At 38.6% G+C, this 25,779-nt stretch overlaps 1 protein-coding gene across 2 annotated transcripts in view; it reads left to right on the forward strand.

Moving 5' to 3' along the window:
- Positions 1-25,779, forward strand: part of adamts17 (ADAM metallopeptidase with thrombospondin type 1 motif, 17) — a 150,653-nt gene that overhangs the window by 56,320 nt on the left and 68,554 nt on the right. For both annotated transcript variants that reach the window (XM_034308734.2, XM_034308735.2), the window contains exons 8-12: positions 3,411-3,516; positions 12,324-12,464; positions 17,100-17,250; positions 21,369-21,470; positions 21,656-21,801. In XM_034308734.2, coding sequence (XP_034164625.2) covers positions 3,411-3,516; positions 12,324-12,464; positions 17,100-17,250; positions 21,369-21,470; positions 21,656-21,801 — 646 coding nt within the window. The remainder of the gene's footprint in view (positions 1-3,410; positions 3,517-12,323; positions 12,465-17,099; positions 17,251-21,368; positions 21,471-21,655; positions 21,802-25,779) is intronic.

A 25,779-nucleotide genomic window follows, 5' to 3' on the forward strand; every position in this document is an offset into this window, starting at 1 on the left:
TCACAGATGGAGACCCAAAAATTATATGTGTGCACGGTTATCCCAAATGAAAATGTTGAAACTGTTGCTTCTTTCAATAAAACCATCTGGGTTTGATTTCATTTTAATGTCACTGATTAAATATATGGTGGTCCCAGGGCAAGTGAGGCATTCTGGGCTAAGGCCAGTAAGAGACACAAACCAGGTGCCTAAAAGCAGATACGCAGTGATGCGACAGCCTTCAGATGTCACTTTGTTGGCCAACTCGATGATTGATGCAGCTTTAAACTAATGAGTTCCTTTGAAGGCACTCTGTTACAATACCAGATGAAACGCTCCTTCAGCAAAAGTCTCTGCTGAGCCGGGAATAGATTTATATTGGCATCGACTAGCATCTTTTTCAGTTATGGAGGATTACGTCATTCGGATGAGCAAAATAAGACTTCTTATCTCTTTTGCCTATTTGCGTTAATGAATGATGGTGTAAAATACAGACAGGTCTATGCAAATAGATTCATTTGGTGTGAATTTCCAAGTCTAACAGTGAGATGGAGAACAGCAACTGCATGAATTATTACAACCGAAGGGCAGGTATAATTTTGTGAAATTTAGTTTTCGCAATTCGAAAACAAAATAACACAATTTACGAACTCTAAATAATGAGAAGGTTTATTGAATGCTAGTCAACGCTAATATAAAACTATTCCTGGCTCTGCAGAGACTTTTCTATTACAATACCAGATGAAACGCTCTTTCAACAAAAGACTCTGCTGAGCTCTGAATAGATTTATCCTGGCGTTAACGAGCATCTTTTCCACGTGTAGAGGATTGTGAGCAGAATAAAACATCTCAACGATGGATAATACTTTCTTATAACTATGCATATGCATACACAAGATGGCATGGCACAATACCAATATAAATAGTGGTGGCAGTATAGCAACATGTGGCACCATGTCCGCAACTGACTAAAAAAAAACTAGCATTGTCTCAAATCACCTAACCAAACCACCTGTTTAAATTAAAAAAAAAAAACCCTCACATGGTCTTCAAATCCTTCTGTACCAGTCTTCTGGATTATCTTGCTTAGTAAACACCTCTGGGTGTAAAGTCAGAGTTTTTTATTTGAGACACAGCTCATGACAACAATCATGACAGCAGTGGAAGGTTTTAACAGAGCTCATCATTGTGTTTAACATCGCTGTGCATGAAATTGCTAAACTTTTTACAGTTAAATGGAAACCTGACAGACAGAGATTTAGTGGAGGTCACTTTTAATCCTCCAGATGTACATAAGATATGCAGTATATGTGCATATATATATATACATATATATGCATATCTGTATATATATGTGCGTATATATACAGATATGCATATATATGCAGAGTATGTGAACAATGCCGCTCGCATTGTCGCTGCTTCTGCACGCAAAGTCATGCATCAAGTATAAACTGGCCTTTATCCATTTTGCGTGTTGGCCTTAATGAATGAATGTGCAAAATGCAGAGTGTCTATGCAAATAGATACATTTAGTGTGACTTAGCAAGCCTAAAAGTGACTTGGAACAACAATTATATAAAACTGGGCAGGTATAAAATTAGGAATTTAATTTTCGCTATTTACTCATTTAAAACTATTTACTAAGACAGAAGGTTTATGTAAATGATGTCTTGTTATCTCAAAATAATGAGAATTTCAAATTTATGTCTTAATATTACAACAGCAATGTCGGGTTTATTTATTTTATTTTATTTTATTTTATTTATATTTGCAAACATGTAAAGAGAACTTGCAAAAAGCTTTCCATTTTCAGCTTAGTTACATAAATACTAAAATACTAAATACACACTCATGTCTAAATGCTTTAATTTTTCTTTACATTAATATTGTGTTTTGAAAAGTTTTTTTTCAAGTCTCACCTCCTTTCATGTGGGTTGTACTTTACATGTAATTATACATCCATGTAACGTCCACTTTGACAATTTAATCATTAGTAGTAGAATTTACAGCATTAGGATAATAACATGATAATGCAGAACACATAAAGATAAAAGATTAGGCCAGTTATTACAATATGAAACTTTTACACTGCCCAATGCACCATATGGTTATCATGGATTCTTCAAAATATTGTGACCCTGAACCCCAGTATGTTGATAATATGAAGGTATAAATATTACAGTTTAATGCAATACCACAATAAAGTTGTAAATGGTAATAAAATGGTGGGGATTTTTAATTATCAGCATGTGTAACTGCAACATAATTCATATATCAGACTGCACCCTCTTGCCTCAGTCCTCCTCATATGCAATTGCTTCAGATAATATATTGCCCATTAAATCATGCTTAGGACAGCATTATTAAGGAGTTGTGCAGCTTGATGGTGGGAGATGCAGCAGCATGTCTTCGCTCTGAGGTATGCTAGGTTTCAAGGAACACAGAATGTCTTAAAGAATGTTTCTTAACATGGAAGGGTCATAAATTAAGAATTAATTGTGTATTAATTCTAAGGGTCAAGGGTCATGTTATTTCTAAGTTTCTCTAAGTAAGCAAAGGGGTGCTGTCAATCGATTAAATGCATTGTTAAGGATTTTAGGTCTCACTACCTTTGCAGTCGTGAAATATGTGGGCAAGATCAAACCTTGTAGGTTTTAAGTCCCTAATTTTTGCTACAAAAATACATTTCTCTTTTTCCATCCCTAATATTTTTGCTGTGATGTTATTTTTGTAACTTCCTTTCTAACATGTCATCTACAATAAAAACTACTAATGTGAGTACAAAAACCAGCTTGGCTTAATGAGCAGTTTTTTGAGGAGCCCATGCATATAAACTACAGTTAGTACATCACTTCTTGTGCGACTTTTGTTTTTTAACCCAAACATGAACTGATTTTAGAAAATATGCTATAGAGCAATGCGTGTTTATGTTCACTGCTAGCAAAAGTCAGGTTCAAATTCAGTTCAAATCCAGTCTTGGTGCTGTGAATATAATACCTGAACATTTCAACATCAGTACTAGTGAGTTAGCATCACTTAAAATGAGTCATGTCAAATGAATAAGTGATAAATGCTTATCTTCTCACTGCTATTACCCTGGCTGATGATTAACACCAGTGTAATTGGTGCATAAATGGGGTCAGTATTACAAATTTCACAGGTATATGGAGACCGGTGAACTGAGAACCACTCATCAAGCCTTGCAAGTGAATTTAGCAGAGCCACACTGTAATGTAGCTCATTTTGGGTGATCAGTGCTAAGAACTTTACATTCCGTGGATAAAAAGCAGGCTCAGAGAAACATCTGGCCAGAAGAGGGGGAGTGAGAGAAAATAGTCATGGCTGTAGCATTTGACAAATTGTAATCCCACATGTAACAAGATGTAAGAACACACTCTAACGGGATTTGTTTTTTTTTCCCCACACAGGTATCGCCTATTTAGGTGGCACCTGCAGCGCCAAGAGGAAGTGCGTAGTAGCCGAGGACAACGGCCTCAATCTGGCCTTCACCATTGCCCATGAGCTCGGACACAGGTGAGTCAATTTCAATGGGAAAAGACGCAATAGCAGTTACTTCAAAGTGAATCTAGACGTTTAATCCCACAAATAAGTGAAGTGTGAGCTTTGTAAGCTTGACTTTTGATTCATTAGTTTAATAATATCACTTGATACTCCCAATAAAAAATAATATAATAAATAAAATAAAAACTGGGAAAAAAACCTACCTGGCTAGCATTATCATGATTTCCTTGAAAATCACATCCCAAGATGACAGACAGATAAAACAATGCACTGCAGTTGAAATAAATGAAATGTGGTTAAGATGTGGTTTTACTTTCTTTTCTTTTTACTTTCATCCATAACTGGATGGTGTGTTTAGTTAGTTCATTGGTCATTTTACGTTTTGTAGTAGATAGAGGATATACAATGATTAGTACTAGTTTTTTCACCTTGGCTCAGCAGTTAAGTAGCTTCAGTTAGCTTAAGTGGCTAGCACTAGGTTATAACATTATCTTAACTGGACAATCTCACTTGGTACTGAGACATACTATAGCAGGGGTTGTCAACTGGCAGACCAGGGTCCAGATGTATTTCAGCAAATTGAAGCCAACAAAGCATAACACAATGAATTGAAATTATTTATAGGCATGAACTAATCACTAAAGGTCGTCACCTTTCAGTCATGTTTGTTGCTTATCCAGAATTTTATGTAGCTGGACCTTCACAGATTGAACTGAATACCCCTGTACTATAGGCTGATTTTTAAAGATTGACTAAAATGTTAAAGAAACCCTCAAAAAGGCTAAAAAGCTTTCTAGCAAAAGCCACCTATCATTTTGGAAGAAGATTATGCTAAATGATTGCCTCTGGCTTTCCATAATTGTTAGCATTTTTGGCTGAAATGTTGTCTTAAACACATTCTAAACTTCTCTGTGTGTTCATGAATCTTTTGATTTTACTCCCACCCTGCTCTCTCTCTCTCTCTCTCTCTCTCTCTCTCTGTGTCTCTCTTTCTCTCTTTCTCTCTTTCACACACACAAACAATTCATTTGTCCTCTGTGCCACATTTTGGCTGACAATCTTAGCACTCTATCCAGTCCAGGCTCCATCTTGGCGTAGGTGTTACTACTTTTCCACAGCCGTGCTGTCTCATTATCTTCCCTGGTCTAAAGAAAGCCTCCTTTGATACGCTAGCATTGGGTAGCCAACATCAAACTCACCTGGATATGTAGCCAAGTTGTATTAGCATTAGCGTGGGCTTTGTGGCTGTGCCAGTCGTGTGTGGAGTTATCGCAGAGGGTGCTTTAAGGCCTGTCATTAAGAAGCTGGCATACAGCGAGACCGACTGGTGCCGAGACGCAGGACACGCTTGTGTAGCTGGTGCCACAGCTCTAACACACATCTCACACCCACACACACACACAAGCCCCCATTGTGCTCACTCTGTAAAACACCTCTTAAAAAGTGAATATTAGAGGTTTGAGTGGAACTTTATTTGAACAGCATAAAAAACTACAGTGTAGTGTAGCACGTCAGGAGATCTGAGTATTAGCGTTTCACTTGGATTAGCCAGCGAGCTATATATGTCGACTTGACATTTACATGCTCAAATACACTTTAACAGGCAGTGCACCTTGGCAAATTCTTACTCCTTCAAGACTTTTGAACTCAAATACTTGAAACGTCTGCGTTGTTTCTGTCCAATTTACTGGAACCGATTGTTTGAACGCTGTCTGATTGTCAGAGGCTCAGATAAAACAGATTACTGTAAAATACAGCCTGAACTCTGGAGAGTAGCCTCCGAGTTTCATTGCTTTCTCTGATTAACGTTTCATTATGCTGCCATTCGTCACACAAGAGCAACTTTTTGGATCCATTAAATGATCCTTTGTTTTGAAGAGTTGGTGAAAACAAAATGTGCAATTATGGTTGGCCATGGGGTTAGAAATGGAGCTAAGTCATGTGGGGAAGCCAATTAAATGTGACATCTCGTCTTGTTTGCACAAGTTATTCATTAAGCAGATGCATTTTTCTAGTTTCAGTGATTTGTTCTACGTTTTTGTCAAACCACAATGATTGGTTTTATTTTTCCAAATCAATCATTAGTCACATTATGAGTCAAGTGTAGACATGCTGATATTATTTTCACATTACAGCATTATAGTAATTACTTAACCTTTTGCCACAGTTTGCAATATTGTTGCAGTATTAAATAAAACTTTCTACATGTTTAAAGAGAAAATCCACCCTGAATGACTTGCACATCATGATTTTCTGTATAATCACTGTAATCTTCATTGTGCAAAAGATGTATTATATGAGTAAATTCCTACATTACCCACAATGCCAAGCGACTGTCCACTGATAATGGTGCCAGTGGGATTTCATATCTATCTAAAGAGAGTGATGCAGTGTAGTTCTTTAGTCTGTCTTCCGCATCTGTACACTTTGCTCAAACAGATCAGCTTCCAAAGCTCCAACTTTCATGCCAATACCGCCATCAATGGCGTCACGATTTTCATCTCGTAGATCATTAACTAGCCGAGCCGTGGCTCTTGCTACTACACGATTTCTCATCAATACAATGTTAAATGTTGCTGGAAAACCTTTTTTTTAGGAGCTAACAGTGAAACCTGACCATTATCACTTATATTTGAGATTGTTGGAAATCTTCTTGCTAGCATGTCACCCTGTGATGTCAGTGCAACAGACAACTGTTCACTTCTCACGGGAATAACAAAAATACAGTACCAACCAATAAATTAGCACCAGAATCAATATTAGCTCCAGACCCACTATCAGTATTCATCATAAAAATGACTGTGCTGGTTATGAAATAAAAATCTCACAAGCATAGCCCCAGTGAACAGTACTATTCTTTTTTTATACTGCTTTTTGTCTGTCTGTCTACCTATCTATCTATCTATATATCTATCCATCCATCCATCCATCCATCCATTCATCTATCTGTGTTTATTCAGGGTATGTCTGTGTATATGGTATTGGTAAGTCTTGAGCCGGAACCAAACAGCATCTGACTTTCTTTTTTTTTTCTTTTTTTTTTTTTCTTTTTTTTTGTCAAAGGGTTCCATTAACTTGTGCAGTGATGAAAAATGACTGTATGTGTTTTATTGTTGTCTTGTATGAATAATCATAGAATAGCACTCCAGAGAATAGCTTTGTGTTGCATTATTGTGACCAGACTGCTTTGGGAACCTTTTCTGCTAGTGTGGTCCACGTTACTAGTTTGGCAGTGAAATTCGTGAGTGTATTTACAGGCTTGTTCTTTGTAATCCTCTCTGCACACACATTTGGCCTCCTTTTGTGATGTTGTACCTGGACTACTGCTTCTATCTAAAACTCAGAGTGCATACAGCTGCACTCTGTATGGTCTCTTGGGTAATTTATCTAAATGAACCAAAAGTACTCATTACGAATATTACTGTTTTCATTAATGATCTCAAAACAGAAATTTCCTAAAGTAAGTAAAAAAAAAAAAAGTTGAGGCCCAACAGTTGCATACAGCTTGGCGAAAGTTATTCAATCTCAGTTTTTCACAACTCCAATCCATACATTTCTTTTGGCAAGTCAATCAGGGCATCTAATTTGTTCAAATCAGAGGTCAATTTAAAACAGTCGATTAGAGACAGATTTATTGCGTCATAAAGCCGAGGCTTCTGTCTTCATTGCAAACTCAAAAACACCAATGTAACATGTTTTTTCACCTCCTAAATGAACTACTAAAATATTTAAAATGTGTCATGTTATGTAAAATCTATTGAGCTGCGGTTCTCCATATGCCTTAGAGAGCTAATTTTGCATCCATTTTCAGATGTCATTGACGACACCATTATGTTGTATCACGCTTGTGTCGTGACATCATAGTGCGTGACATCATATCAGGATACAAATACAAATTGCGTGGTAGCGGTCATGTTCACTGCTTACGTTTATTAGGAAGGATTTGCAATTCGCGTTTGTTAGAAAATGAACTTTTTTTAGTATCAGATAGTGAAGAAATTTTTCACAGAAGAGCTTTTGGAGTTTTTATTTGCTGTGACAGAGACAGAGAAGAGGATTTCCGTGAAGGCATAGAGCCATCTCTGGATATGTAAGTATGTTTGTGGATAATTATTCTATTGTCTTCTATTTTATTTAATTTGATCTTATTTTAAATTATCTTTCAGTTATGTATAACAATTCAGACAGTTTATCAGTTAGATATCTTGGATAATATTGGTTTTGTGACAAAATTATTCTGTGTTCAATTTAATTTTTTTTCATTTATCTTTGTTTTAGTCTCAGTGGACAACTGAAAGCAACACAGGCTGATCAGAGGCCCAGACATCACAGCAGCATCTCCACCCTTCCTCCCAGCACCCCCCGAGCATCAGCACACTGCACCACACCCTTCCAGTTATTCAGAAGAATCTCTTTTAGGAACAAGGAAATCCCAGAGAAACACAGCATTGATGCACAAGGCTTGCAAAGTGCCTCTGTGTGGACAGAAACTATCAGGATGACTACCACAAATGAAAATACAGCACCTACACAAACAAAAATAACAACTAACTTCTGATTGGCCAGTTGTCATATTTAGGTGTTAATTGGGAGTGTATTTGCGCCTGTAATTAAGGCCCTACCTTTAGAGCCAGTGCCTTTTTGCCCTTGATACCATGGGAAAAACAAAACAACTCAGCTAAGACCTCAGAAAAAAATTGTGGACCTCCACAAGTCTGGTTCCTCCTTAGGAGCATCTATACAAACAACTGTATGCAAATATAAAAATCTTGGGACCACACCGACATCGCTGCATCGCTCAGGAAAGGGGCACAAATTAACTCCCAGGGATGACAGACTTTGGTCCAAAAGGTTCAACTGAACCCTGAGACAACAATGAAGGAACTGATGAAGGAGTTGGAGTCATCAGCTAACAAAGTATGGAGGAAGTACATCCACCAAGGATGCAAGGAAGTACATCCACCATTAGGAGAGTCCTACATTGCCATGGTCTGAAATACTGTTGCACAAGGAAGAAGCCCAAGACTACTCCAAGACTGGCATAAAAAAGCCATGCTGAAGTTTGCAGTTGATCACCAGGACGAAGACCTAGCCCTTTGCGCTCTCTGGTCAGATGAAACATGGACTGTTCAGCGCTATGTGTGGAGGAAATAGGGTGAGGCTTTTAATCCGGAGATCACCATCCCAACTGTGAAGCATGGGGATGGCAGCATCATGTTGCGGGGGTGTTTTGCTGGAAACGGAACTGGTGTGCTTCAGAAAACAGGAAGGAGGTTTATCTAAAAATAATGAAACAAAACCTCAAGACATCAGTCAGAAAGGTAAAACTTGGTCGCAACTGGGTCTTCCAGCAGGACAATAATTCTAAGCATCCCTCTAAAGTTGTAACAAAATGGCTTAAAGACAACAAAGTGAAAGTACTGGAGTGGCCATCACAAAGCCCTGACCTGAATCCCATTGAACATTTCTGGACTGAACTCAAGAAGAATTTCTGAGCAAGGATGCCCACAAACCTGCCAGAGTTATACCAGTTCTTTAAGGGGAAATGAGCAAACATTACAGCAAAGTATTGTGGGATGATTCTCATGAAGCCTTTGTGAACAGATCTGAGTCATATTTCACTTCAAAGTCAAAAGCCAAAAACAATAGATTACATTCTCTCTATTAAAAAAAAAAGAAAAGAAAAAAGAGGAGTATTTCCTGGACCATTGCACTTTTTTTTCCCATTGTGACCTTTTATTTCCCTAATATTTAAGTCAATTTTATCCCTGAATTCTCATTACCGCAGTGTGTCCGGATGTATTACTATATGGTTTTTAGGGTTTTCCTAAAAATATTCTCTTCATGCATTGAAAATGTCACTGAATATCATTTTAATTTTGCCTCTACTGCATATACAGTGAAATGATATTTATGATCATTTTAATTTGCATAAATTGCTATTTGTTGTGTGTTAAAAATAAATTGTCCAGAGAGAATATTTCTCATTACTGTAATGTACATTCAGGTGTCTCTATAAACCGCACTGTCTCTTTAAATACATTTTTTGATTACTCATGATGCATCTATTTAGTATAAAGATTTAAAATGGACACAAGGTGAGTTAACTCTCTCATTTTCATGTGATGAAATTTTGGAAAATGTTAGTAAAAACTCCTTTTCTACACTCTTCGTTATCATTATTGATATTTTGGGTGATAATAAAAAAATGTTTTTTAAAGCATGATCACTTTATTTATTGTGATAGCAAAGACAATACAAGCTGTGATCATGCAGCATGGGAAAAAATAATGTAGCATTACCTCACATATCTATTTCAGCGTCATTACCATTACTAATGTCTCTTATTACCGCATACTCTAAAGGCTCATAGTGGTGAGAACACTGGGTTAAAATCAGTACATCTTTTAACTCTTTGAATGGTTAAACCTCGTCAGTATGTTATAGGAAATATGATTATGTTGTGATTTATGGTACCACAGAACACTGTTCTTAAATATCGTGGTGCAAAACTTTCTTGTTATGGCCGACATCAAGGAAGTAATCTCAGAGCCAGTCTCTTTCTCGACATTTCTGTGCGTCAAATTTTGTCAAAAGAGTAATTTGGGCTAAGAAACCTAAACAATGTAATATACATATTGACTTATGGAAGATTATATGAATAAAGCTGTTTAAACTTCAAATGTTGCAATGTTTACTGTTTTCTTTTATCCCCATAAATTGTCCACTGCACTGTTTTTAAAATTCAATGAAATATAGACTTGTCAAAGGTTACAGTAATAAAGTTTTTTTTTTTTCAGCTGTTTAAACTTAAACATTTTCTTTTTGTTTAAAGCTACAGTGTTTCCACTTGTGTTTCCCCCTTTAAACTGTATTGGGTTGTCATGCACTATTTTTAATTAATTCAATGATATAATCAGTTCATACTTTTCCCACTTAAGTGAAATTAAATGATTTCCTATTACCATAACATAAAGCCTCATCTTCTGTAATGGGTTTCTCATAGCAGTAATAGAATAAAAAATATATGTATAGAGAACATTTTTTATTTAGCATAACAAATGCCATACTTATGTTGCTCACGTATAATGTACTGAAAAAGGAGTTCGTCTCAGAAAAAAAATCTGAAAAAATAGGCCTTCGTTTGACCTGCTGCATTTCAGTAATGAGAGTAATTGTATTTAAATTATTGGTTTGATGCACTATGTTGATTATTTTATTTATCTGTTTGTGTACATGTGAGAAATTTCAATAAATATAATTTTTAACATATTATCTGCCTTCATTAGAAACCATATTAGTAATGAGAGTGATGCAGGTACACGTTATCTTTAAAATTAATAAAATGCATTAAAATGTGTTAAGTGAATATTTTACAGTTGCTGAAGTTATACAGTCTATTTTATTCCCAAGAGTTAAAAATTATCACTCAAAATACACCATACTCATACAGTTTGTGAGAAGCTTGTGGAAGGCTACCCCAAGACTTTGAGTTAATTAAACTGATTAAATTAAAAAGCAATGCCACCAAATGCTAACCAAGTGTACGTAAACTTTTAACCCACTGAAAATCTGATATAGTGGATAAAAGCCGGAATCTGTCGTTTAGCTATTATTTTAAAATCGAAAATAAAGTAGATACCCTAATTGACGTAACACACGAAATGTATAAAAACATTTTTCTGAACATGTCTTTAGCCTAGGTGTATGTAACATTTTGCACTTAACTGTAGATTGTATGTAAAATTTTGGCCGCAGCTATAAATTAATCTGGTTAGCTAATAGTCTTGTGGGATGTTGGTGATGCCCTGCTTATTTAATCTAATGTGCTATGTGTAAGTTATTTTTCAGGAATGATGTCAAGTTTTTTTCTGTTCATAGCACCCACTTGTGTATGACATGCCAAATCATTTATTATAAAAGCAATATTATTATACATTTTGCCCTTGCCCTCTCACACAAATAGATGGATGATGAACTGGATTCAGGGATCTGCTGCACATGACAGCAGATGAATTTGATTGCTTTTTTTTTTGCTTTTTTGACTGTCATTGGCTCTTGCTCATCTCTGTTCTTACGACTTTTTGTAGAGGGGCTCGGACTACAAGATTCATCGCCAAGAATATCAAAAAAGCATAAATATATTGGAGCATAAGCCAATTTTCCATGGAACACTCCAATCTTTGCCCATTATGTTGCTTAGCAACCAAAGAAAAAAACCCTTATTCTTGATAAATTCACTGTAATGCGAGGAAAGGTACGGTTTGGTACCTTTATTTCTGAGAGAGTACGCATGATTAGCAGGGTCTTGCAAGCACAAAGCCATTTCTTAGCAATAAAATATATAAGAATATTCATTTTAGCAGCATAGTTAACTGTTTTTTTTTGTATTTGTTTTTATAGTTAGTTTGTTATACTCCTGCTGTGAGTACCCAGAGTTTTATTGCTTTCAGAACAGGAAGAATAAGACACACCCTGGAAATCCACACATCCCATTCTTTATTAAGTTCTGTGTTTTTCTGCCTTCTAGTTTACTTTTTGCTTGTTGTTTTTAATTTTGGAAATGTAGGTCAGGGCTTGAGTGGAACAAGGCTCTATGTGCGCCTGGGAAACTCTCTGCCTATGACAGCACTATGTCAGGATTGCTGTGCTTACATTTTTTGTTTTAGTGTTGTAAATAGTGTTTAGGGTTGGTGGTCTTTGGTGCGGTTACTTGTCTTAATTGCTATGGTCTGAAACCTTAAGAGATGGCTGTAAGTGTCCTGTGGATGTGTGTTTGCGTGTGTGTGGTATAAAATATGTGTCATTCTCCTTTACAGCATGGGCATTAGCCATGACGATGACCATGCTGCTTGTACGGGCCACTCGCACATCATGTCAGGAGAGTGGGTCAAAGGTCGTAACCCTAGCGACCTCTCCTGGTCTACATGCAGCCGTGACGACCTGGAAAACTTCCTCAGGTGAGAAATCGTCATCACTGTCATTCCATTTTTATGGATTTTAGAGCAATGCTGCTGTACAGGAAAATGGGGAAAATGCACTCATGAGCTCTATATAAGGGTGCTTTCACATACGGAGAGTTTAGTCCGTTTGAATCGAACTCTGGTGTGTTTTCCCTTCTATGCACTTCTTTTAAATAGATGAGAAAACAGCAATTGCACACGGACCAGAACAACTGGTCTGAGCGAGGTGGTCTCGGTCCAGTTCCAAATGACCTCTAGCACGGATCAGTTGCAGTGAGAGAGCAATTTGACCCTGAATCGACCTGACTGCAGGAAGTGAGCCAAAAACTGCTATGTGTTGTGGGTTGCAGGCAACAGACGGAGCCAGAATGTAGCAGGAATGCGATTTGTTCTGGGTATTTGGGCTGATGGACTAAAAGTTCACTGTTATACGACAGGTACTTTCTCAGGGGTCTTTTACAAACTTGGGGCTGATCAATCCCGGAATGTCTCACTATCTCAGACTGATCAAGAATGCAGTTCCGTCTTTATAGACTGTCTGGGCTTCTCCATCAGTAAAAGTAACATTTCATATTTTAGCCATTAACCAGAGATGCCAAGACAAACACCTGGAACACAGAGTTAAGGTTTGATCTAATGCTGTGTAACAAAGTAGACAAAAATATATACAAATAATGTGAATTCATAGCTATCATATACTGGGGGTATCTCAAACGTTGACTACCGGTTGTTGTGTGAATCAGTAAAGTGCTTCAACACGCCATCATCAACACAGCTCTCAAGCCATTTAATTGACATTTTAATCGTAGGGTCATTTAATAAATATGTGTGTAAATATCCGCTAATCGTAGTACTGATTAGGTGTAATTAGCAAAAATTGAAGAACTGTTGCTCTGCACTTCTTCAGTGGTAGATTGCCTACGTGTTGCAGCTAAGACTGGCTAAATATCTACCGTCCATGAACTCTCTCTGGGCCGTCAATGTTTGCCCGTTTGGCCCAGCCTACCAGAAATACTGTGTTACCAAAGCCATTCTAAGTTTGAACATGTTGGATAATTGAGATAGTCTAAAAGCTAGGATATATTTTTTAAAAACTCACCTCAGATTAAAAGATCTATCTGTGGAATCCATGGTGTCATTTAGGATTTTTTTCCACATCACAAGCAGTAGGAAACAGTTTGTACTCCACCATCTCCTTTTTGCTGATATTATCTCTCAGGCTTTAGGGTCTCTCCAGGATCCAACAGCTTTAAGAAATCCTCACAGTGTTGCCAAAGCAAACCCAAAAGCCCCCCCAAACCCCCCAAAACACACACACACACGTTTGTCTTACTATCCTCATGAGGACCCTCTATTGACATACTTATTAATGCAGCTAATTAATGCCATGTCTACACATAAATCTAACTCTAACCTCAGTAACCAAACAGAAACCCTTTAGGTTGTTAGAGTTTTAGTTAGAGACTCTTTTAGATAATTAGTTTTTTTTCCATAAAAGCTGCAGTTTTTGTAAAATAGCAGTTTTCCTCCTGGGAACCAGCCAGTGGTTTTAAAATTTAAAATATTCCTATCCTTCTGGGGACATTTGATCCCCGCTAAGATATAAAAAACATGATACACACACACATAAAATGTAGACTTACCCAGCATGGCAGTGATTTGTTCCAGTAGCTGCTTTATAATAGAGGAAAATCACGAAGTGTAAAACGCCACAGTGTTCCAGTTTCTGACTGAACTCCTGTAGTGTGCTGATTTCAAAGCTCTCTTATTAAACTTGAACGAAAAAAGCAAGAAATACTTATGATAAATCACTGGTGAAATACCAGATATAATGGATATAAAAAAGTCTACACACCCCTGTTAAAATGGCAGTTTTTGTGACGTAAAAGAATGATACTAATATAAATCATGTCAGAATTTTTCTCACATTTAATGAGTTTTTTATGAGTCTATCAGCATGGCACATCTTGACTGCAATATTTTCCAACCCTTTCTTGCAAAAACATTCTAGATCCATCAAACCGTCAGGGCATCACCTGTGCACAGCCTGCTTCAGGTCAGCCCACAGATTTTTAGTTGGATTCAGGTGTGGGCTCTGGCTAGGCCATTCAAAAACATTTCAATCACTGTCATGCTGAAAGGTGAAATTCCTTTTCAAATTCAGCTTTCTAGCAGACCCCTGAATGTTTTGCACTAAAAACGGCTGGTATTTGTAGCTATTCATAATTCCCTCCACCTTGATAGGCTGAAGAAAAGCAGCCCTAAAGCATGATGCTGTCACCACCATGCTTCACTGTGAATATGGTGTTCTTTTGGTGATGTGCTTTCTTTGTGCCAAACATTCATTTTGGAATTATGGAATTATTATACCTTTTGGAATTTGTCTCATCATAACACATTTTGCCACATAGTTTGGGGTGATTTAGTTGAGCTTGGACGTTTTTTTTTTTTTTTTTGTGAGAAATGGCATTGTCTAGCAATCCTACCCCATGGCCCAGACATGTGAAGAATACGAGAGCTCCTTAAGTGTTCCCATTAATCACTTGGCATCCTCCCTTAAGTTTTTGTCTTGTCCTTTAATAAATTTTGGATTGACTTCCTGTTCTAATGTCACTGTGGTGCTCCATTTTCTCCACTTGTTGATGATGGCCTTCACAGTGTTCTATGGTACATCTAATGTTTTGGAAATTTTTTTGTACCTCTCTCCTGATCGATTCCTTTCGACAGTGAGACCCTGTACAGGCTTCGTAAGCTCTTTGCAGAACATGGCTTCAGCAGTCAGATGAAACCAAGAAGATCTAAAAAAAAAAAATCCTAAAAAACAGCTGGTCTTTATTTCTAGTTAATCAGAATAATTTCATTGATGACAGCTGTATGATAATTACTTTTTAACATGAGATTGAATGTGATTGGTTCATTCTGAACACAGCCACATCCCCAATTACAAAAGGGTGTGCACACTTATGCAACGAGGTTATTGTATTTTTATTTTTCCCATTTTTCCCTAAAATGTTTGTTTGTTTTTCACTTATTTTTTATATGTTGTAATTTCACATTGGGGATGGGAAAAGTTCTGACATGATTTATCTTGGTTTAATTTTTTTTTTCACCACAAAAACTTGCCATTTTAACAGGGGTGTAGACTTTTTATATCCACTGTAAACCATTGGTTTGCAATGTTGGGGTTATGACCTCACATGGCGTTGCCTGAAATGTGAATGAGGTCACAGGGATTTTTTAAAATTTATTTATTTATTTTCATTATTATTATTATCATTGTTATTATTATTATAGTTTATTTTTAGGATTGATTTACTTTGGTGCCCCTCTTGAGCCCATTTCACAGCCCACAGCTGTTCCACGTCCAACATGTTAAGCATAGTGGCACTGGCAGCATGCAGAGGGTCTACTTAAAAAAAAAAATAGTTTTAATTGGTTGTGTGGTTTAAACAATTTGCTAGAACTTATGATCTTGGTTAAATATAACAGCCAAAATGTGTGCACTTTCAACTGCATCTCCTGACGTCTCACACAATTATATGTAATTTGCGAGTATTTTTATGTACAAACAATAGCAATGGGATTGTTTTGTTCAGATCAGTTTTAATCTTGAAATCTTTAAGTTACCAAATATCCTGTGGATTGTGCACAATAGTGTACTGTGAATTTTAAAAAAAGTGTAGAGGGCTACTACTGGTCTACTACTTTGAAAGTAGGAATAATTGGAGGTTTTGTGGGTGGTGGAATTATGAGAATTTTGGGCTTGTAAAATCTAAACTCACAGATGAGACCAATCTGAAACTTGTCTGAATGTGGTCTAATATTCGAACACACTTATTAGACACCTCGCTGTCCAAGACTCTGTCCCAGTCCCACATGATTGAGCAGGTATAATATGCCATGGTATAGCAGAACTGTTTAAAGTCTTTGAAAGCTGTGACAGTAATGTCATGTCATAGAGCTGATGCCAGATTTCACCATCACATTTCAGCCCATCATCATACACTGTGATGTGAAAGTCAGAGACAGTTAAAGGTGGTGGCGTCTGTGTGCTGCTGTCACTCGACGTTGTTGTTCCCATGCGTCAGATGCCAGGCATTCTCAGGAATCTGTCCTCTTTTTCTGCATACAAGCAACAGATCTGTGCCAACTCTTTATCAAAACATCTTAGCTCAGTGTGAAAGCTTCTTAGAGCGGAGAAATGCAGCAGTGTAAAAAGGTGAAATCTCTGACACAAGCTATGTTCTTGTCACATTAGTATGCAGCGAGTCAGAGGATGAATTGTTGTTTTTTATTCCCTGTGGAGGATGTCTTGTTAGAGTTGGGAGGAAAGCATTTAAAAGCTGGGAAGTAAGAAGAAACTATGTGTTATGTGTCTGTGCATGCTTGTGTGTTTCAGTGTAATTGGTTGCTGTGGCTTTGTAATGACCAGATCTGAAAATCACTAAGACAAGGGTCAGATTTGTGTTTGTATACTTTGATTATGTCATATATTTTCCTTTTTATTAAAGTTTATTTTTGTTTTTAGTACTAATCAATCTAATCTCGCTGCACAGCACTTGGTTCAACATTGTTGTTTTGAAAGGGATTTAGAAAGCAACTCTTTTTTCTGTTTTTTCCCCAATCTCTCAGATCGAAGGCCAGTTCCTGTCTGTTACACACAGATCCACGGAGTCGTTACCTGGTGCGTCTTCCCGCGAAGCTGCCTGGCATGCACTACAGCGCAGACGAACAGTGCCAGATTCTGTTTGGCACCAACGCAACCTTCTGCACCAACATGGAGGTGGGTGGCAAAACTCGCCCACTTTCCTTTATTCGAATTTTCCCTTTATAAGGTTACCTTTCTAGGATTTGGCATCAGCGAAACAATCTGAGCATGATAGAGGTGTCATTAAATTGAGCATTACTTTTACTCAGCCAGTCAGTCAGTTTATTACAAGAGATTTGTCTTTTTGCCAGTTTCTGGTTTTGCTTGTTTCACTATGCTTGGAGCGTACAGCTCAAGGGCAGGACCTTGGGAAAATCAGTATATTTCAACACTGCTAATTTTCACTCTATGGCCAATTTCACATTTGTAAGCAAATGCTTCTCCCTTCACAATTACACAATTTCTTTGCCAGCAACGCAGCCATTCAGTCAGTCAGCTGTCAGAGAGAAAAGCCAAAAAAATTGTATAAAAGAAAGGAGCATGAGTATTTAGTATTTAGACCTTCCAGCATGTCTATTCTAAATCTAAGGACCTGGACAGCAGAAGTCTACACTTTTGACCAAAAAGTTGTGAGTTCAAAACACAGACTACCCACAGCTCCTAACCTTCAACTGATCAGAACTATCCTCTATTATAACTCTGTCCCTCTTCTGTGTCTACCTCATTTTCTTTTTAATAACTAGCAAAAAAAAAAAAGTCTGAAAAAGTCAGAAGTTTGAAACTGTCTGCAGTTCATTTCCTTCTTTACTAGCCTTCCAGCACGACACATTTGGATTTTCCTTGAATACATTCCATTCCTGTTTCACATGCAAACTCGTTCTTAATGGCTTCCAACATAGATTTCAGTAAACCTAGTGATCATTGCTTTGAAAAGCACATCATTTCCTACACGCACATCAGGTTTCATAGTAAACTTAATTATGTCATGATTATGCTAAAATTGAAATGGAAACCTTTGTTTGAATAAAGGTGTCTAACAAATGAATGAATGCAATATAAATTGTAAGCAGCCAATCCCCAACCTGTCAGACAAATGGAAGATGCCACCCGGATAATTTTTTATTTTTTTTTATGTATATACAGGTGAACAGGCTGTCAAAAAGCCAGTTCACAATAATTGCCTTTTTTTACATAACTGATTGCACTTATAGTGGCACTGGAGAATGAATGTGCCTTCCTTAACTCGAGCAAGTAATCTATGATGCACAATTGGCTCTGACTAACGTGATTTAGACATTTAAAAAATTTTTGCAGCTTTTACTCAGTAGTTTATCTCATTATGAATTGTTTTTCTTTTTCATATAATATATTGGTTGTGCCAGTTCTACTACAAAGGGTGCTTAAAAACAATTCAGATGGCCCTTTCATATGCATGAAATTAGGATTAAACAAAAATAGGAGTGTTACGGAAGAAATAAATGTGCATCATGTAGTGTTTGATTCCTCCTTTACTGCACTGATTTGCCAGCGATTACAATTTTAATTTATTATTGAATGATACATTGTGTTTTTAACCATTTATAGTTATATTTAATGTTGTGTATAGTATAGTCTTGGGCATAAGTAGTCCCTGTATGAGTGGCCACTTTGAGGGGAGTTTGTGAAATAAATCTTAGGTTATGATATTTTTTGCTCACCAAGGTTTTCCTGTCTCCAAGGGGAACTAGTTTCCTTAGCATGCTGTGGAGTGAGCTGATATAACAAATGACCATTGGTAAGATGGCTATGACCAGTGAGAGACAGGACCAGTGAGAGAGAATGTGCCACACAAAAACACACTTTCCAATAGTGAGTGAAATGTAGTCAGGGCTTATTACATGTATTCGTTAATGCAGTTTTTGCATCCTTAGATTAAGCAGGGTGGCATGGTGGCACAGCGGGTAGGGTTGCTGCCTCACAGCTCCAGGTTCCCGGGGGCAGTCGTGGCCTAATGGTTAGAGACTTGGACTTGCAACCTGAAGGTTGTGGGTTCAGGTCTCAGGCCGGCAGGGATTGTAGGTGGGGGGAATGAATGACCAGCGCTATCTCCCGCCCTCAATACCACGACTGAGGTGAGACCGACGAACCCCCAAACTGCTCCCCGGGCACCACAGCAAAAGGCTGCCCACTGCTCCCGGTGTGTGTTCACGGTGTGTGTGTGTGTTCACTACTGTGTGTGCACTTGGATGGGTTAAATGCAGAGCACAAATTCCTAGTATGGGTCACCATACTTGGCCACATTTCACTTCACTCACTCACTGCTTCAGTCCTGAGCTTGTGTTATTATCTGTGTGGAGTTTCACATTTTCTCCCTGTATCTGTGTGGGTTTCCTCTGGCTTCCTTGATTTCTACCCAAAAAGATACTGGTAGGTGGATTGGTGACTCTAAATTGCCCCTAGGGTGTGTAAATGTGACTCATCCAGGGTGTATTCCCACCTTGCAGCCAGTAACCAGTTCCTAGGTTAGGCTCTGAATCCACTGTAATCCATGTGGTTACTGAAGATGAATGGATTAAGCAGTCCAATTTATTCCTCTGTGTGGGGACCTTTTAAAGGTTCTATCTGAAACCCTACAAGAGAGGGTTTAACTTTCAGAAAGGGTTCCAAGTAAAACCCATTTAGGAAGCTAAAAACCCTGAACTATCCAAAGAACCCTAAGAAACCCTTTTTTATGTGTACAGATGATCAGTCTTCTTATGCAAGTGCATTTAACAGCACTCAGAAGATTGTGCAAGACAGAAAAATGATCCCTGGGGCCACTGGTTAGGCAGGGCTTTCAGGTTGTTCTTTACTCCTTTCATTCCTTACCTTAGTTCTTCTATCCTGAGGAAGAGTACAGGATGTAAATCTGTGGATCTGTCCTGCTGACAGCTTTATGAGACTGGAGGAGTGTATAGTCAGGAATAGGTTCTCTCGTCTCCCCTTTTCTTCTTCCTTTCCTGGTAGTGTACTTTTGTTTTGTGACCTTGATGTTCCAGCAGCAAGGCCACAGAAGAGGGCATATTTAGCGTAGTCTGTCTTTTTCTTCCCATTGATGGTCTGCTAGGCTCCACAGAAGTGGTTTGGGTTTGATCATAGAGCTTGGAGTATCAGTGTATCATGTGATTTGCCCCCTTTCCATTGGTGCAAGCAACTTTCAAGTGACAAATGATATTTAATTTTTAATGGAAGAGTGTGACTGTGATTCTAGCTACAAGTGACAGTCGGATTGGTATGACAGCAAGTTCAAATGATTGGCTTCAATTAATCTCTCACTCCCAGGTCGTTTGATGCTCCCACTGTTCTTGGACAGGTTTTAGCTGTTACTTGCATTTAGTTCCAGTGGGCCTCAATCTCGACTGGGCTTGCCTCCTATTAAAGAAAAAAATGGAAAAGAAATGTAAAAATTATGTGTGGAGTGGCATGTCATGCCAGTACTGATAATTTATGACAGTATTCAGGAGTCTAGCATGTTTTATTGTTGCCAGAGGCTCCCAAATGGACCAAGGCCGAAGTTATAGCTGCTTTTAACCATGTCTTCTGTGCACATCTTCTGTGTTTATTCAGTGTGCCAATTTTTATGCATAAAAAATAAATAATGTTATGTGTTGTCAGGTGCAATACCACCATAAAGATCAGGGGCAGGATGTGTCAACATGACATGACTTTTCTGTCAATTTCAATTTCTGTCATTGGTAGGACAAGAGAAATCTCTTTTGAGATTATGATATTGGTTTAAAGGCCTGATTCACCATCTATGGTGGCACCACTGCCACTGTTTCAGCTGTGTTATCAAAATACAATATCGTAGCACATTCATCGTCACAGCTTAACTTTTTATTCAAAATCAGTGGAAGTGGTCAAGGCTGAATAGTGTAGCACAAAAGTGACAGCAGTCTTAAAAGATGAACTGTCTGACTTCAGTAACTTTTACTTTTCCTAATGTAACTGAGGCACAATTACATTCCTTTGTTCCTTAATCCACTGCTCCATGAGTATCAAGTTTGCCACACTGTCTAGCAGATTAAATAAAAGGTTTTGGATGCCAGAGCGATGTTCAGGAGGCGCCTCAGGTGAGGAAAAGATACAGAACGTGAGCACTCTCACACACCTGTTGTTTAAATGCTCTGCATTCCAGTGACAGGAACTTGGCAACGGTTCTGCATTGATGGTCCTATCTATGAAATAGCTATGAAAGTTATGCTAAGCTAACCCAGGTGGTTGTGTGATTTCAGCACCTGATGTGTGCAGGCCTGTGGTGTCTGGTGGAAGGAGACACATCCTGTAAAACCAAACTGGATCCACCTTTGGATGGCACAGAGTGCGGCACTGATAAGGTAATAAGCCCCTATAGGCTAAGGGGTCCTTTGTTGTTTTTTTTTACACTGAAAGATGTCCCTGGATGCAAAAAAGATTGAGAATTCCTGATGTACAGGACATTGGGAATATTGTGAGTAATGTACTAATGATGTCGATGCTGGTAGTAACAGTGTTCCTCTTCATTTGTGTGTGTGTATGTTAGTGGTGCAGGGCTGGTGAGTGCGTCAGTAAGACCCCCATCCCTCAGCACATGGACGGAGACTGGAGTTCATGGAGCCAGTGGAGCATGTGCAGCCGAACCTGTGGTACCGGAGCTCGATTCAGGCAGAGGAAGTGTGATAACCCTCCGTAAGGCTTCTCAAGCACACACACACATACGCACACATAGACACAGAGAATGATAAAATACCAGTGTATGTGGGTTACCAATGTAAGTTACAGAGATATTGACAGAAGCAGCACAAGTGGTCTCTGTATTTATCTGTCCCAAAAATGTGGCATGATCTGTGTACCTATCTGCCCCAGTGAAGGAGGCATGGCTTCTGTACCTGTTTGTCCCAGCAGAGGAGGTGTGGTCTCTGTACCTACTTGTCCCAGTAAAGGAGGTGTGGTCTCTCTACCTGTCTACCCCAGTAAAGGAGGCATGGTCTCTGTACCTATTTGTCCCAATAGAGGAGGCGTGGTCTCTGTACCTGTCTGTCCCAGTGAAGGAGGTGTGGTCTCTGTACCTATTTGACCCATTAACAGAGATGTGGTCTCTGTACCTATTTGTCCCAGTAAAGGAGGTCTCTGTACCTGTCTGTCCCATTAAAGGAGGTGTGGTCGCTTTATCTGTTTGTCCCACTGAAGGAGGTGTGGTCGCTTTACCTGTCTGTCCCAGTAAAGGAGGAATGGTCTCTGTACCTGTCTGTCCCAGTAAAGGAGGCATGGTCTCTGTACCTATTTGTCCCAGTAAAGTCAGCGTGGTCTCTGTACCTGTCCGACCCACTAAAGGAGGCATAGTCTTTGTACCTATATGTCCCAGCAAAGGGGGCATGGTCTTTGTACCTATTTGTCCCAGTGAAGGAGGCATGGTCTCTGCACCTTCTTGTCCCAGTAAAGGAGGCATGGTTTCTGTGCCTCTCTGTCTTTGAGTCACAGTAAAGGAGGCAAGGCTTGCAACTTTGTAAAGTTTTTTTCCCTCCCAAAATAATATTAAGCTACTTGCACAAAACTATCACTCTGTATATTATACCAAATCGTATGAACCTTAATTGTATTATGTATAATTTCCACCCTACACTACATAATTTCACCCGCTACAGCTTAATGCAAAATCCCACAACTAGCACACTATAAACAAAGCAGTTATTTCAACTGAATTACAGGTTCTTCTTGAACACACCCTCATCCTGCAGTCCACAATCACCCTCTAAATCATGTTTAATTTCTTCACTACTGCTCTCTCAGGACAGTCACAGTCACAACTCACTCCAAACCTGAACTGCTTAATGGCTTTGTTTGGATTCTGGCAGAAATTGAATTCCCTTATTACGCTGCTGATGGTTTTGACACTTTGAGAGTTAATTCACAATGGCAGTCAGCCTGCTGGAGTCTGTGTGTTTGTGTGTGAGTGTGAGTGTGTGCATGTATGCGTGTGTGTTGGCATGAAAACTCAGGATGTAATAATTCCTTGGATGAGTAGAAAATCCTCTTGTTGCTCTTTGCCAGTACAGGATGCAGTGCTGTAACAAGAGGTGGTTCAGAGGGTTTAAGTACCGTATTTCTGGATTAGTAGCTTTTTTTGCATGTGCCATGACATAAAACAATATGATACTGTTTTTCTTACAAATATTAGAAGGAACTGATGAAGTGAAATCATGTTTGATTAGATACTTACATCCTTGGCATGACTAAGGTCCATGCAGCTATGTAGGTGAAAGGTCATCTATACACCTGCTGTCTGCCACTTTCTCAATGCTGTCTCATTAGTTACAATGTCTGCAACATTATTCCAACTTATACAATGAAGTGACTTAATTGCACCTCATACACACACTCCTTCACACACTCATTTACTCCCTTAATCTTTACACATTCATGTTAACATGCTGAAAATTTTCTCCTGGGAGTTCTCATAGGGATTTTCACTTGCAGTATTTGGTCGAGTGTGAAAATTGTTTTTCAACCAGGGTGCAGTCCTGGGAAATTGATCTCCGTTTCACCTGAAAACAAAAGTTTGGCCTTCGGGTTATATGTAAAAGTATCCTAATGCCTGATTTATGCTTAATCAGAAATGCTCCTGAGCCACCCAAAACAAATTTTGGACCTAGAATATTTTTTTTTCCAGAACAGTATCTTAGCTTTTCATCAACCAAGAAGGCCAGAGAGAGGGAAAATACAGACAAAAGCTATTCATCTTGAACAGCAAAAAAAAGAAAGACTTGGTTAGAAGTTTTAGAAACATTATAAACCTAAAGTTTATAAAGTTGATGGCCGCAATGAGAGTGCTGGAAGACTGAACGCTTAACCCAGGTCTCGACCCCGTCTGCAGCTATTCAGGCCTTCGGATTATGATCTAGTCTGCGGTTTTGTCTGTGTGTAAAGCGAGAGGAAGCCCTCGGGCCAGAAGAACGTGTTCCAACATGGCTGCAGTGGCTCAGAGACTAATTCACTTCTATGTGGTCCTGAAACAGACTGACAGAGTTATGAGCTTTTAAATAGAGGTCACTTCTTCTGGTAGTAGGCCATCACTCTAGAGTGCTACACATAACAGGAATGATCATCCAGATCACACAGTGTGTGGACCAGGTACTGACCTCAAATAATGTCCCTCAGGAAGCTCTATTGTACCGCATGACCACAGAGGTTTCTATTCAGTCCTTCCATTTCACCTAATGCCACAGTTTTTGGTATATCTCCATATCATGTATAGTATGTTTAAAGAGAAGCATTCTTTAGTTAAGGAGACTGCTGGAATATTTTTATAAAACAGACTTAATAAGATGATTGGTCTTAGCCTTTGTTATTTTATCAAATCAATGTAGAATCCCCATGTGTACCCTGCTTGACAAATCTTATAGCAGATTTTAAGGCATGGCCTGAGCCTGGAAATAATGTTATTCTTGATGAAGTCATTGTCTACATCAGGGGTTTTCAAACTTTTTAATTCCATGGACCCCCAAATATGATGATTCCTTGCAGGGGACCCCCTTGCCTAAAGTATAAAGGCTATGTATTTTAAGTAGGCTATAAACACGTAAACTAAAATTTTGTAATGTAAAGACATATGCACTTGATGCAAATCATCTTCAATGCGTTTGGCCACAAGAGCCTCACAGTGAAGCATACAGTGTGTGGCAACAGCGTCGGGAGCTTTCTCTTTGATCAGAGTCACGACGCCGCTGCGCTTACCGGTCATAGCGGCAGCACCGTCAGTACCCACTCCAACACAGCGAGACCAGTCTATTGAATTGTCCGTCATGAATTGATCCATCATATTAAAGATGTCCTGCCCCATGGTTCTGCCTTCAAGGGGTTTACAAAAGAGAAGTTCCTCGATAAATTTGCGCTTACCGAGGAAACGTATATAGACCATTAGTTGTGCTTGATTCGCTACATCAGTACTTTCATCCAACTGCAGCGCAAAGTATTCACTGGCTTGCAGTTGTTCTAAAAGTTGCGATGCAATATCATTGGCCATCTCACCTATGCGTCTGCTCACTGTATTGTCCGACAAAGGCACACAATCTACCTTTCGTGCTGCTTCCTCTCCAAATAACTCCCTGACGATGTCTTTAGTAACTGGTAATAATAATGTTTCGTCAACTGTGTGCGGCTTCTTATCACGCACAATGTGGAGGGATGCCAAATATGATGCTTTTAAACACCTCTCAGGGACTGATGCTTGCTGCCGAAAAATACTAGACTGCCAGGCCAAACACAGCTCCTGATGTTTGAAATAGTCAGTTGATTTTCCTACCTCATTGGGATGTTTCTGCTGTAGATGTCGTTTGAGCTTGGATGGTTTCATGCACTCGTTGGAGAGAATCTCTTGACAGAGAACACACTGCGATCTCTCTAACGCAATGTAAGATTTGTCATATTTTCTAGTTTTTGCCTTAGTGTCTGCCTTAGTTTCATCAGATTTACACGAACTGCTTGCAGGATCGAGATTCTTCAAAAATCTTTCCATCATTTGTAGAGCACGTGCACAGCCACTAATTGCTCCGTTCAAATTAGCCTACTGTAAAATGCAAAATGATAAAAGCGCAAAGTATTTTGGGATAAATACATTACAAGGATCCACTCATATAAATCACAAAACTATATATAGATTTGGTTATT

Source organism: Pangasianodon hypophthalmus, chromosome 11 (genome assembly GCF_027358585.1).
Source record: "Pangasianodon hypophthalmus isolate fPanHyp1 chromosome 11, fPanHyp1.pri, whole genome shotgun sequence".
Taxonomy (NCBI): domain Eukaryota; kingdom Metazoa; phylum Chordata; class Actinopteri; order Siluriformes; family Pangasiidae; genus Pangasianodon; species Pangasianodon hypophthalmus.